Source organism: Diadema setosum, chromosome 7 (assembly GCF_964275005.1).
Source record: "Diadema setosum chromosome 7, eeDiaSeto1, whole genome shotgun sequence".
NCBI classification, from domain to species: Eukaryota; Metazoa; Echinodermata; class Echinoidea; order Diadematoida; family Diadematidae; genus Diadema; species Diadema setosum.
Genome location: NC_092691.1, coordinates 40,584,808 through 40,600,565, shown reverse-complemented (window position 1 = coordinate 40,600,565; position 15,758 = coordinate 40,584,808). Strand labels below are relative to the sequence as shown.

The following is a 15,758-nucleotide window of genomic DNA, read 5'->3' as shown; positions in this document are numbered from 1 at the left end:
AATAATGATACAATATAATGATAATAATAATAATAATAATAATAATAATAATAATAATAATAATAATAATAATAACAACAACAATCATATTAATAATAATAAATATAATAATAGCTGGTTGTATATAGCGCATTTCACACTTTTTAAGTATCTCAATGCGCTTTACAGACTATTATTCCAGACGTTGACATATGTGTGTGTGTCTGTGTGTCTGTGTGATGCACAGAAGAATAGCAACTACTATTACAACTTAAACAACAAAGTTTTAGCGACATTTTACCCGATTTTTTCCCTTACGAATGCATAAACGAAAGTAGGAAAAATGGTCTATATAAACATGATAAGTTGAAACTGATTCTTAGTACTTTTTCTTTATACCTTCTCTTTTTTCTCTTTCCACCTTTTTTTTTAGTGTATAGCATATAGTGCACATGCATATTATGCACATAGTATGGAGAGATAGCTCTAAAGATGACATTTAAAAATCCGTGTGCCCTCCTGACACGACTCCTCCCCCCCCCCCCAAAAAAAAAAAAAAAAAAAAAAAAACACTCACAAAAATGAAAACATACCGCAGTAGGAAAAACGCGTCCCTTTTAGTGTGTCGACCCCGTTGCTTCATTTTCTGACTGTGTGGGAAGCAAAGAAAAGGTTTAGTCTTTGCTTCGCCGATCATAAAATACCCGCGAAACCACCTCTCCCCATCCGCTTAACACCTGTGCCCGCTAGGCGGAACACGATTTTCTTTCTTATTCTATTTTCCCTCTCTTCAACAAATCTTATTTCCTCTTCTGCTTCTAGTTTTCGCGTTGCGTGCTGTTCTATCCTTCCTGGGGCCATTACTCATACAGACTAATATCAACAAAATCTCAGCGGTGAAGAAGCCATCTCTACGGACGATGAATTTAATTTCAAGTTCTTCTTGCCACCAGTAATTATTACATGGCCATTTTGCCCGTCTATGTATCTTCGGTTCATATTGAGATTTGATCGTGGACTGCTTTCCTCCAATATCATTTTCATTCCTCCCAAATGTCGAGCTCCTGGTTTTCAATCTCTCTGCCTTTTATTCTTCTCTTCTTTGAAAACACTCGCGTTAATACAGAAGGAAACAATATATCATATTTTTGGCGCGATCGTGCGGCACGGGCTGCTGACAAATATTTTCCCGCGTGGTAACTTGCAGGATCGATAGCGCGCGATCGAAGACGGATAAACATTCGGCCGTGTTGCTGCAACCCCAGTCCCCGTTTAACCAACACGGGGAATTTGCACAGCTTTGGGGTCTCCCTGCTCGCCTCGCCCGCCGCTCTCCGCCGGACGATCCATCGCCGCGCTCCGGCACACTATCATCGCACGAACCCGTCATGTGCCAAACTCTTAACTACATCAAACCCAGAAAATCAAACGGGAAACAACTACGTCTGAATAAACACTTGCGCCGCCGAGCGCGTTTTGAACAAAATTTTCTTGTGATTTCTCTACCCCCGTTTTCCTCTGTCAAACTCGATCGGGAGTGGCGTTGTGCAGATATTGCTCCCCAGAACCTCCCTTCTCTTCTTTTGATTTAATTTTCCATCCGTGCCTGTCGCCTCAAACCCATCTAGAACCCCAATTAGCGGACTCTGCGACAGTCACGCAGCGCTTTCTGACGGCTCCGCTCCCAAACCTCCCTGCATCCACTTACAAAGTGATGCCCTCCACGTTTTATACCTCCATCACCCGTCGCCATCAATCGAACGAGGGGAGTCGCAGCGGTGCAGCGGTGACCCTTTGCACGCGCCCCACTCTAGCCTTGATATGATTAGGCTCTTTCCCCTCTCGACAAATGTATTCGCTCTCTGTCAATGCTACTTCAAAAAGTCAACACGCCCTCCAGGCAACTTAAACCGTGACGACGGAGTATCGAGACCGCACACGCCATCCTATTCTTCCCTCTTATTTTCTTGGTGCGGACAGGGCTTCGGAAGAAGGGTAGCAGCTACCGCGGAGGATCCACTCGGAAAACCTCTTGACTTCCACGAGTACCGACAAAGCGGACTCTCAGCACTCGCTCAGTAATAACTTTTGAGATCACTATTTGCCACTTCCAAATGTCTTGAGTACATGATCGTTTTCTTCCAGCACTCAAATGGCAAAATACTGAGTGTAACCCTTTAGAACAAAAAAGACAGAAAGAAGAAAAAAAAAACATGTTAACTAATTGCAAGAACAGTAATTGAGAGCGACGAAGTAGTTAAATGCGTCAATGTTGATATTTGATCAAGTTGTGAAAAACCACACTTTACAGAAAGTATTAACTGCCGGGTTGATTTAGTCATAATCACTATTACCATCGATGCCTTGCGTCGTTGACATTTTGATTATGATTAATATAACCATGCACCGTCAAAGTATCTCGTCATTGGTGCCTCAAGGGTCTCCCTTCAGCTTCAATTTCGAATTTTCAGAATCGAATTCTCTTTTTTTCTCTTGTATTTCCAATATACCGCAATGAGTTAGCGTGGATTACCAACAGTGAAAATAATGCTGTAGTTAGTCCTGGGTTCAATTCGAGGAGAGTATGTAATCCTCTGACACACTATCCTACTTGCACATATGGGAAGTGAATAATTCTTAGTTACTGACTGTGCGTCTAGGGTTCAGCATAAAAAGTTACATAAATAAAAGTTTATACTAACTGAATCTCATCCTTCTCCTTTCTCTCCATGATTCCTATCCACCTATATCAACCTAGTCTCCATTACCGACGCCAAACTTCTACTACCACCACCAAACACATCTCCCCCATCAACATCGTGTTTTTGTTTTTGTTTTTTTATCACCAACTTCTCCACCACTACTCCACCATTCTCCACCACTGATAGCGCGCACGCAATCAGCACTACCAACAAAATACCAAACCCATCCAACCAAAGCAAAAACCACAGATATCTCAAATATCTAGGAACATATCAAACTATCATTAACAGTGAATCCTATTTCCTCGCTGGCATGGCTTCTCGTTTGATATTGCTGTTGATTCCCGGAGTCACCTGAAAACATATTTTCTTTGGCACAAGATGAAGAGATTTCTTTTGTACACACGGCCATTATAACCGCAATTTAGTGACGCCTGACGTATTGTAAATACTGTCTCTCCCAGATTTGTCTTCCACTGCTCTGCGGGGGAAAGAACAGATGTTAATACGTCTCTTCGCTGCCCTGTTATCAGAGGTAAATTAAGCACGAAAAGTCTTACACCACAGTATTGATCTTTCACTTTGCGTCATGTGTCATGTAACCCCTGCAACGGTATCAAGTTGGATTTGTGGATATTTTAATGACTTTTTAGGAAATGACACGGGGGGGGGGGGGAGGGGAGAGCAACCGTGTCGCTCGATATGTAATACTGAAAGACTTGCAAAGGGCCGGAATTAATTGCTGCAATTATTTCGGATGATTTGTCTCCCACTATAGCTATGACACGGCATCAGAACTAGGGCGGCTTTGCAGAAATCGTTACGGAAAAATTCCGTCGTCTGCGTGGCTGAACAAGACTGCCATTCTGACCAAAAATATATATTCAAAAGTCGACATACGCACTGCCAAACCCTTTAAGAATTCATTTAAGGACCTGACTGTTTTCTTATATGAACCAGCTGTTTCTATGCCGTGAGATGTTATGATATATAACTTTTAATTAAAGCTCACTTTTCTCACTCAAAACTTGTATTCTGAATTCTCTCACATGAGCAATGTGCAATATGGCGTCTATCTTTTGCAGCATGTTATGCTTCAGTCGGATAGTAGTCGGACAAGATTCAAACTAATGATAATCTTAATCACTGTCTGTATATCCAACAAAATGATCAGAATTAGGTCGTCAGTTTTCCTTGTTTCTCTCTCTTTTTTTCTCTTTCTCCTTCCCCTTTCCTCTCTCTCTCTCTCTTTCTAACTACTCTAACACTTTCCTCTGTTTATCCATCCTTGAGTTGACCGTCCGTCCACCCATCCATCCATCTATCTATCCATCCATCAAGCCATCAATCAATTTGTAAATCATATTCCTCTATCACACTCATCTATCTATCTATCTATCTATCTATCTATCTATCTATCTATCTATCTATCTATCCATTGGTTGATCAGTCGATCTTTTTGTCCATTTTACAATATCAGTGCAGGAAATATTATATTCCTGTCTTTCCAGGATCTGATGGTGTGGTTGAGTCAAGCTGTTATTTTGTCCACTTAACTTCAATGATTGTTTATTGTGTATTGTTTTACCCCCAGGATAGTAGTGGTGTACGTAATCATTCCTCTTTGTGTTGATTGAAATAAGAAAGGTGTATTATGCGGCTTGCATTAGCTATACAGAGAAGACATGCCGTCAGTACGTCTTGACATTAGATCCATTATCTGTTGCTATTTTTTTGTGTCTTCTGCCAAGCGCATAAAAAACTTGAAGGCATTATTTACTATTTACAGATGAAACAAAACTCAGCTTAAGTGCTTCAAAACAGTTCTAAAATGTGAGTTAGGGATAAAAACAACCAATGTAAAATTTTGAATCAGTACAATCAATGTTAGGTATTGTTAAATATACAAAACGTGAACAATAGTTTTGATTATTTTTTTTTTCTAGACTAAACTGTCTACAGTTATGATTTAGTGAGAAAATTAGCGATATCTCCTTATAATTATTTGTGGTTTTATTTGCGAAATTTGTACATGGTAGGATGTTTTTTGATGCAACTGACCTATACATATTATGCATCAAATGTAATATCTCGAACATTTTTTAAATCACTGCTCCCAACGGTAAACAGTACCATTAATTGACAAACACAAATAAACTGGCACTACGGTATCTCTTAAACATAAGCAACCCTAAGACCTTCCAATAATCATTTGGTAGAACTGAAAGCTCACATCACTGATTGCCACGTAATAGGCGCACTTCTTGATGCTCGTATGTAGTGGGAGACAGTATACGTGTGTAGGATTATATCACATCTTTGCCTTGTTATAATCGTTGATTTTGTTTACAGGAAGGCAAAATCATTACAGCTCCAAAAAAAAAAAAAAATCCTGACACAATACACAAAACTAATAATATGGCAAAAGTAAATAAAGCCAAAGCATGAGTGTAACCTAAAGACATTCAAGACTTCCATCTCAGAGCTATCGTCGTCTGTAGAGAAGATCAAACTTTATGACTGCTTGAAAACTTAACAAAATATCACAAGTCACAACACAACCTAATGAGTAAAGGCATCGATATCTGCTCTTAAAAGAGCTCTACACTTGGGTTGAAAGGCATTGATCAAGTGGCGAAAGGATTAATACTTGCATTGATAACAGTAAAAAAAAAGTTACTAGAACAATATTTTGTACCCGAATATCATAAATTTTATTCCTTACTTTGGCTGACGCCATTGGACTAATTGTTTTACCACCTATATCGATCATGATCAACACAGTGCACTGCAAAGATAAAAACGGTACCCTCGGTAAAACAAACAAACAAACAAACAAACAAAACGAAAAACAAAGCAAAACAAAACCTTACTATCATCGTCATCACCAACATTTTATCCATGCCAATGATTGTTTTGTCTTCATCATCACAAGTTATTTCTTTTTGCTATAATAATCGATAATGGCACTACTTTTAATATTGATAATATTGATAGCTCAATAGCAGCAATAATGCATGTACATCATCATCATCTTCTTCTTTATTACCATCACCATTATCAGTACTATACTTCTAATGATATTAGTAATGTTGATATTATTCATTCTTTTGGTATTATGCATTACATCTTCCTTGCTTATCCCTTGCTATAATTGCTTCAAGGAGGCTCAATACAGCTCTCCGGGCGTTTGCCGAGGGTATCTGCAGACAGAAATTGAAATCAGCGCCAAAACAAGGCCGTACAAGAAAATCAATTTCGACTGCCAAATTGCGAAGTTTCAAAAGCTTACGGTACTGATTCCTCCACGAAGGCTCAAATTATCCGATGATATTTAGACTGAAATCAAGCAGGTAAGAAGGTTTATCCGCGTGAGATCAACATGAAGATATGAAGAGGCAAGACTAAATCGAATCAAAATGCGCAGCCATTTTGCTGTTCGATCTCTACAGAAGTTCAGTACCTTGTTTGTAGAGTTAATCACTTTGCATTCTGCTTCCAAATCTTAATCCAAATCGTACATGCATTTCAAGTTAAGATTATTGATTTGTTTCATTTTTCTTTTTTCTTTTATCTTGGATAGAACTACGGACGGCGCTACCCTGGTGGGTCAATTTTCTAGGGCTTAGCCGTTTTCAGATAAACGAGGCAAATTGTGTACTCACTAGGTTGTTTACGATAATGTAGTTCCAGCTAGATTTGATGGAATTTTTAAGCCGGGCCTTCTCGGGTCGGTAAGCTCGGCTTGGTAGAAGGCGGAGCAGTGGATTAAGCCTGACTAATGACTTAGAGTCCTTTTAATTGATTCTTCGATTTACTTTGTTTCTTTTAGCCAAACAGCAACAGTCCCCCCCCCCCCCTCTTCTCTGCACACAGAAAAACACGCTAGCAGTTCTTGATTCTTAATAGCAGATGTAACTGTCTGGTAGACCCTACAGAATTTAAAAAAAAACAACAACCAAGAAATGTTCTCCAATATTGAGGGTGAAGCGAGTCTAGGGATGCATGTAAAGCCAGGTTTTCTTGAGCTGGACTAAGATAGGGGAACGCATCTCCCTCGTCAAGGAGGGATTTAACGCCTAATCCTACACTGTAGGCCTACATGACCGTTTATTTAACATTAAGAAAAAAAAGAAAGTAAAAAAAAAAATGTGTGTAAGGTTTGTATTAATAATTTGACTGCAGATTTCTATTAAAGATGTCCTGGTTTTGAGTTTGAAAACCCATATTGGCAAACATTTTCTTAAATTTGATTATACTTCTTTCATCAATCGAGAAAAAATTCTATGATATTACTCGTAAAATCCTTGTTTCAAGTCCATTTGATATAAATCCCATTAGTATTCAATGACAGTACCCTTCGTGTTCTACGGGTACACGTGTAGATTCTCGCCACTTCATGATAGTAAAACTTATTTTCGCACTGATCAAAAGACTAACCAGATCTGCTGACGCTTTTGTTAAATTGTCATACTCCTAGCCCCAATTACATCGATTATTAAAGTGTTTCGATGTGCCTCAAAGTGGGTATATTTGTATCTCTCATTTGTGTGTGTCTGTTTGTATTTATGTCCCTGTGTTTTAGTGTTTGTATGTTTATTTGTTTGCTTGTGTGTGTGTGCTTATGTGCGATAAGTATTTACAACATACACGGCTTTCTTTGCTCTCTGTGTGGTATTGCGGTGGTCTACCTCCTCTTTAACAGGGGGACAAGAAAGTAGTGAACTAACTAAATATAACAATTCATCAAAAGCTGTTTATTCCGGAGCTGAAAATACCAAATCTAAGTTCTTATAGGCAACCACCACCGACTTACAGAGTTTTGCACCAACATGTGTCCGAACAAGAGGATGTGATGATTATATATTCAGGCATCTATAATCATCTTGTCTGTTTATATACATGTGACTTTTCATGGAATAATTGCTGCGTGATTGATAGAATAATTAAGTTATTGTGGGAAAATCTTCAATATGAAAGAAGTGCAAATTATTGTAAAATCCCGCCTAAACATAGAATAAACATATCAATGACTTGACACAGCAGATAAGTTTGGTAATAGGGAATTGTATAAAAGTGGCAGAGAAGAAATAGTGAGAGGAAGAGAGAGGGATGGGGGAAAAGAAACGGTCTTTACATCAGGTTAGGATAATACATGTATTTGATAAGTACGCTAGAATAACAAAAAGAAAACTACATTGAATTCAAATCTGGGAACTGCATAAATTTCTCAAGGCAATTCTTGAAAGACATGCATCATTGATTTCATGTTGTACTCTATTTATTTCTGGTTGTTTTTTCTTTTCTTTTTAATCTATAAATGTTAGTATTAATTTTCTTTCTCATTGGAACATCATCCCTTCTCTTACCTCATTATTCTATTCTCTTTGTTTTTTCTCTGGGTCAGGTACCTATCTCTCTTTGTAATAAGTATATTTTATCACAATTATAGGCCTCTATAATCTCGATCCTGTACCCTCGATTTTTCTAAATCCTGTGTTCGTATGCTAGTTTGCAGATAGTCCAAAGACGTTGACCTACAACGCGGAGCAGATACAAGTTACCAAAGTATTTGCTGATTCATTTCCATGATATTTCAGAAACGCTGAAGACTATGAAAACACAACGGTTGCAAAAATTGCCCAACATTAATTATATGAACTGCTAATTTTGTTTCTTTTTTGTGCCTGCTAGCTGACGAAACGAGGAGTTAGAAGTCACGGGAGTAGCCAAACTCTTTCAGGGCAATAAAGACCCCTGATAAAGAGAGGGAAAAAATGAGAAAGACCATGTAGCAACAAGGGCGATTTAAACCACTGGTACCGTAGCAATCATCGGGCTTTTGAAAATAGTGTCTTTAAGGTATCCATCGCCATAGATTGCAAAGTTAAATGAGTGTAGGTTTTGTTTCTGAATAGGGGTCAAGGAAAGACTTGGCAACGTTTTATTTGTTTGTTTGTTTGATTGACTGAATTTTTTTCCCTTCCAAAATAATTTTATACATAAATCACTTTGAAACATGTTATATATCCCATATCCATCATACTTCGTGTAAAATATGTAATTTATAAAAAGGAGAATTCCAAGAAATGATGAAAAAGTCAAACACACACACACACACACAAATAAACAAACAAATCTGGGCACCGACAGAACTCGACGAAAATGTAGCAGTTGTGAGAGCTAATAGGAAGCATGCGAGAAAGAGGAGAGAGTGCGAGAGAAAAAGACGGGGAGCGGGGCAAAGAGGGGAGGGGGAGGGGGAGAGGGGCGGGGGAGGGAGACTGTGCAAAAGGGTGGGATGGGGACGGGAGCGGTTAAGACATAGACAAACAAGGAGAGGACAGGAGCTAGGAGAAAAGGCCGTGTCCATGGCCCTAGGGTACAATACACCAACCAGTTACGGCCCGCGATAATAAGGTGTGAGAGCAACCACCCTTTCCAAATTATGAGCTGAAAAAACATGAATTTTTACACCCAATTATGCATCGAGGTGCCATTTCTTTCATAGATCTGCCGACATCATCATCTTTCTCTCTCTTTCTCTCTCCTTTTTCCTCCTCCCCCCCCCCACATCAGATATCTAGCTCTACCTATCTCTTTACCTACATTGTGTGTGTGTGTGTGTGTGTGTGTGTGTGTGTGTATTTGTGTGGGAGGGTGTGTCCCATTTCCACACTTTCCGCTGTGTAGATCTAAGCTTGGGTGTCCAGTTGATTTTGTTTGTTTGTTTGTTTGTTTATTTTATTTAATCACGGGGTTAAAAGCCCTCAATCAGCCAAGAGGCTGTTTTTCAGAGAGGCCGTAAACAAGGTATTTGACATAAACAGAACAAATCAAAGATACAGAACGAAGCAAAATCAAATCAAACATAGAGGTGACATGAATATAAAATACAACATGAATACAACACAAAAACAACGAAACAAAGACAAATACAACACAAAAACAACGAAACAAAGACTAAACATACTCTAAAATCAATATCAATATCAATATACAAATTGTAATAAAACACCAACAATCATCTGAGGTGATTATCTTCATCCAGGTTAAGCAAACACTTCAAAATGAACTATGAGTACCTCTACGAAAATTTGCGACTGAATCAAGAGCATTCCTAAAGGAAGACAGACTGTCTAATATTCTAATATTTTCGTCAAAACATCTCAAAAAGTTATTATGTCTCAAAAAAACCAAACACTTGCACCGTTTTCATGTCTTCTCTCTCTCTCTCTTTCTCTAAATATATATATATATATATATATATATATATATATATATATATATATATATATATTTCCCTCAACAAAATATAATATATAAATATATATATATATATATATATATATATATATATATATATATATATATATAGAATATATAGAATATTTCCCTCAACAAAATTCATTGTCATGTGATCCTTATTAACAATAAATCTTCGGGACAGAATTTCATTCAAAATTGGTATACATTTCATGGGTATAGGTACATGTATGTTTGCACATTCTTACCTGATTATTGAATTACTATTTTTCTTCTCATGCCACGAAACATTACTTTTACACTGGAAATAAGAAATGTTATATTTTACCACTTTATCTCCTTAAAATCAGTCATTCCAATCTAATAAATTCGTTAAGCACTAAACTGAAAACTGTTAAACACACTGAATATTTCATGACCAAATATAAGCAGCTTAGTCCTAACTTGCATTAACTACATACTCCTGAATAATGAAGAAAACAATTATGCAATTATCTTACAAACTTTTATCAATTATCCTGCATATTTGTTTTTGTTTCGTATTTTATTGCTATAGTTTAGTTTTGCTTGTTTCGTTTTGTCTAATAAAATGATATATTGTTCTGTAGTCATCATAATCTAATCCTTTTTTATGTACATTTTTACCTATATGTTTATTCAGAACTGATTTTAAAGTGTATTGTAAAGGAACTCTCCATTTCAAAGCCTCAGGCTTTTGCATGAGTTCCTCCTTTGACTCACACATCGCTGTGATTATTTTGAATGTGATTTAATAAATTGAATTGAATTGAATTGAACTGAAGAAAAGTAAATCATTATTCATTCAATCGCTGACCAGTGTTTTGATGCATAATTTCATACTACATTCTGACATTATTTTCAAGATCAAGCATCATGGGCTAAAGAAAAGCCATGAACAGAAATCTATCAAAAACTTAAAAAAAAAACTTTAAATGAATACAACGCAGACGAAGCATAATCTTTTTTTCTGCTGGAGCCTTAGCAGTTTACATGGTGACTTCCACAGAAACACAATTTTCAAGCTTTGATGGTAAATAATCCATTAGATCTATAAGTTGTACATTACATTAATTCTCTAAGTTGCTTTGCTTCGTTCGTGATGAATTTGGGGTTTAAGTCGGCATGTCATATCTGTTTGCTAATCTGGATGTTAAAACATCCTTCCCACCATGAAATGGTTGCCATAATAAAATCTCGAAGTCACGTGATATTGCGGAATATTGCATAAATGTGACGTCAAGGTCATTAAATCACCGCTTCCCGCCTTCTCCGTGTCAGACGCATTTTCATCCATGCGGGTAGGGTTTTGTGTTACTCTAAGATTTATCTTTGAGCCACTTGATTCAACCAGGTATTGGTCACATTCATACTTTAAGTTCCACATTGAATAAATGCCTCAATATGACTGAGCATTATTCTTGTTTCCTCTATACTATCAGTGTTGTGTGTAACTACCTATTCATTTTGACGGGAGTGGGAATAACTTGTTTAATCGCTTCGCATCATTCACGTAAACACCGTGATGTTAATATCAATTTCCCTCAGCTGATTCAAATAACAACCGCCGATTCTTTAAGCAAGATAATCTGAAAATCAATACCAATTAAACACTGACATATATATATATATATATATATATATATATATATATATATATATATATATATAAACATATATAAGTTTACGTCCCAAACTCTTGAAAAAGACCTGTAACAGGGTCGAAATCTTTTGAGCAATAAAAGGCAAAGTGAACTACTGCAACGTTTGCTAGCAGCCCTTCTTCCTCCGTCACAACTATATACATATATATATATATATATATATATATATATATATATATATGCAAAAACACAAACACACAAAAACTCTCTCATTTACGTACTTCCTAAAAATAAAGTGTTTCTTGCACTGGATGCAATCATAATACTTAATCTTTTGTTGTAACAGAGTGAGATATTTTTGGTTTTCAAAGTCAACTTTACGCTTTGATACTTGTAAAAAAAAAAGAAAGATGAACCCTGGTGAGATTAAATGCCAAGTGAAATGATTGCTATGGACTCGCAGTTTAGAGGAGAAGAAATCGTTTGCAATCACTTTGTGAAAACAGGATGGAACGAAACATCATCCACTGGAAGCTATAATATTTTTCCTCTATCCCCCTAAGTCTTTATAAGCTCCCAAGTACATGCGACTTTTTCCTCTCATTTCAGAGTTTGTAGACTTTGAAAGGTGTAGGAAATGCGCGCTAATGTTTCATGAAACATTCATTTCTCCGCATTTTCTCTCTTTTTCCCGGCAGATTAATACCCAAGTCATTTTGTTTTGTCCAAAGTCAATTTGCGACAAACATCCCCATCCTCCAACATCCATTTCAGACGTAAATGAGTTCCATGTTTTTTCCAAGTTAAAGTCAGAAACAGAAAAAAAAAAATCTAAAGCTGGAATTGTAATTATTCATCGCAAACTTACTTTAGGAAAAAATTGAGTGATATGTTGATAGGAATCTGGCTCGTCAAAACTCCCCTTTATGAAAGAACATTATACATGCACGTTGGGGTTTCTATACAACATTCTGTCACATTCCTTCAATATAGTTCTCATCGTATGACACAAGATTTATTCAGGTTTCCACTGATGTGCCTATTTAAGCACAGGAATTATTTGTGGATGCAAATGTAAGCATATTCCGAGATATCATTCTTGGAAATTAAAAAAAAATGTTTTCCTGTCTAGCAAGAAGCAAGCATGTGAAATTTTATAACATAAGTCTTCTGTACGGTTTATAATATAGCAGAGACTCCAACTCTCCCGTTTTCGACGGGAGATCTCCCGCCGAAAGCCCATTTTTGCAAAATCTCCCGTTCTCCCGCTTGAGATTATTGATTTCTCCCGCCCTAGCTCTGTGTCTCCCGGTGGAAAGGATTTCTTACTTATTGCTATCGTATGTTGAAAAAATAAGCCTTAGATAGTACCAGAGAACATCTAGAACCCTAGGAACTTCGCGCTTCGCACACATCAACTTGGAGTCTCCCGTTTGCTAGGGGTTTCGGGCGGGAGAATCTCCAGATCAGAAGGTGCTTGGGGTTGGAGTCACTGATACAATGGATATCATTCATAGTATTTTTTCTTTTTGCGATAACCCTACGTCATCAAAAAGAAAAAAAAAATGAAGTTTGTCAATCTTATAGCCACTTGATGCTAAAGACATAGAGTTAAAAAAAGAAAGAAAATATTGATGGTAAAAATGTTTAGAATATATGGCACATTAAGAAAGGATTTTTCATTTCTGGTCGTCATCATATATTCCCACCATTTACAAAATAGATATTTCAAAACCAGGATTACGTTAAATGTCAGCATAATTTTATGATGAGGAAATTTTGCCTATAGGTTTAGTGGTACGGAAAAAAGACAAAATACTTCTGAATTATGGAGTTGTAAATGAAAGGTTCTGCATTCACTCAATTCAATTCAATTTTTTCATTCATTTTTATTATTTTTTGACAAAACATATCAAATACATCTCACTCTTCTGTAACAAGGGATACTGTAAATGATACATTATGAAACGAACAGTGCACACAACAATAGAGAAATATTATGATAATTACACCCTGCATACCTGTAATAAACAATCAAAATGAACGATATGCAATATAACATAAATTGGGTTTAACCTCCCCCTCCAAGAAAAAAAAAAACAAAACGAAAATATTATGCTCAGTTTAGAACCTGACTCTCGGTTGTGAGTAAAAGAAATAATCTTTTACTTTCATGTTTCTACTAAAGAAAGCAATAGAAATATCAAAGAAGAAATAACACAGCAGTTGCCTATCTACAAATGTAACGAATTAAATCAGTCAAAATCAAATAGACACCATTTTGATTGCGAGCAACCATGTTTCCGTACATAAGTGACATATTTATAAGTCATACATGATAATGATAGTAATAATGATATCAATAATAACAATGGTAATCATAAGTATACAAGAACTCTTCAATTTGGTAAAATCTTCATGCATAAAATAGCCTTGACTATCATTATAATCCTACTTTGCGTGAGATCATGACCCGGCACACAAATAATGCCATACACATACATTTTATCAGGTGCAAATCAAGCGAAGAGAAAGGAAATATTTGCGGGTACTTACGTGGTTCGTTGCCCAGATCTCTCGGCGCGCCAATGGAGAGTGGTCCGTCTCTGTGATCACCATTCATCGTGATGTTACACTCTTCGCTATACTATTGTCTCAACTCTTTAGATCTCCCAGGTAGAAAAGTGAAACGGAAAAGACCTAAAATGTCAAAATACTGTACCCACTTGAATCAAGTTTCAAATTTTTGCCAATTCCGTGCGTAATGACGTTAAAGTTTTATACGATTAAGGCTGTTGCCTCCGCTTGCAGAAAATAAAAGCTGGATTGCCCCGTACGGCATGCAGTGGTGAAGAAGGGCGGGAATTTCGGCGATGTCGATGGCCTCTTGACCGCACTCGATTTCAGCTGCCCTGACATTGATCGTTTGCTGAATGCGTCGGAGCTCGTTACACTCCGTCCAACACCTGAAAATTAAGTTAAAAATATACACATTAGTAACGCAAGATTTAGAAGAAATATGTTAGAATCCTATATCGTCTTTGAAATCACCTCAATCACCAACATGACAATCCATTTTGGTTTCTGGCATGTGCAAGGATGGGGGTGTTCGTTATTGTAAATCGAAATTCCGGTTTCAGTTTTTTTTCTAGGTAAATGACATAATCGAAATGGGGAAACATGAACGTTTACGCGTATACACACATACACATTTTCGTTTGATCTTAATCATCACGCTACATTTCATCAGTTATGTAGCATAATTAATATAGATCATAGTAACGTACATGTACATAAAAATATAGTCAGGTTTATGGTATATATTGCTGAGAAGTTTACAATGCCAGGTATGTACATTCATAAATGTTAGATAACTCGTTAAGATATTTGTGGATCATACTACACTCGCGATGTATCATGAGAGAAAAGAAACCTTTTGAAAATTAAAAAATCGGGGCAAGATTTTCCAAGAAACATGGCAATTTTTACTTTTCTTAGGACATACAGAGTCTGAATTTTAAACCCCTACTAGTATTCGCAGAGTCTGTCATTCATGATTTTACTTACCTCTTGCAATGCTCAGTAATGTTCCGTCAAAAAGGGTGAAGTATTCTGAATGTTGGTTACGGAGGTGGCACGCTGAAATCTTCAGTAGACGTAGAGGGGGCAGACGCGGGAACGTTGGACGCCAAAACCAGGTCAAGCAGTGCTCGAAGACTGACCGGCGACACGTTGTGCGTGATAGGTAGCTGGTTCGTGAACTCATAGTGGGCTCTCACCAGCCTCCCAACCTCAATGCGTTGGTGGTGGAGGAGGGGGGGGGGGGGGCGATTGTAATAGCTGCGGCGCGATTGGATAAAGCACGGGATATCTTCTGCCTTCTCTCGAACGCTGTCGAGCTCTGTGATTGGCTGAAGCCTTAAATCAGGTCGAGAATGTAACTCTGGGAGGTAATTCAGGCAAGGCTTCGGTTTCTTTCTTCACGTGCCTTTGATTAGTGTGTTTGTAAGTGTGTGTGTGTGTGTGTGTGTGTGTGTGTGTGTGTGTGCTGTGTTTGCGCATGTGTAAATGGGGAAATAATGAATACTGTACATTCTAACGTAATATAAATGCAGATAGCATGTCACATTTTCTATGCTGAATGGTGTGAATGTTATTATTTTGAGATGCTGTTTGCTTCTCGAATAAT

The 15,758-nt window shown here is 37.2% G+C and overlaps 1 protein-coding gene across 1 annotated transcript in view; it reads right to left on the bottom strand.

Annotated features, from left to right (window-relative positions):
- Nucleotides 1–15,335, bottom strand: part of LOC140231242 (photoreceptor-specific nuclear receptor-like) — a 44,643-nt gene extending 29,308 nt beyond the window's left edge. The window contains exons 1-2 of the mRNA XM_072311389.1: nucleotides 15,137–15,335; nucleotides 14,407–14,535 (exon numbers count right to left, since the gene is read on the bottom strand). Of these exons, the coding sequence (XP_072167490.1) occupies nucleotides 14,407–14,535; nucleotides 15,137–15,335 (328 nt within the window). The remainder of the gene's footprint in view (nucleotides 1–14,406; nucleotides 14,536–15,136) is intronic.
- Between the last annotated feature and the right edge of the window lie 423 nt (nucleotides 15,336–15,758).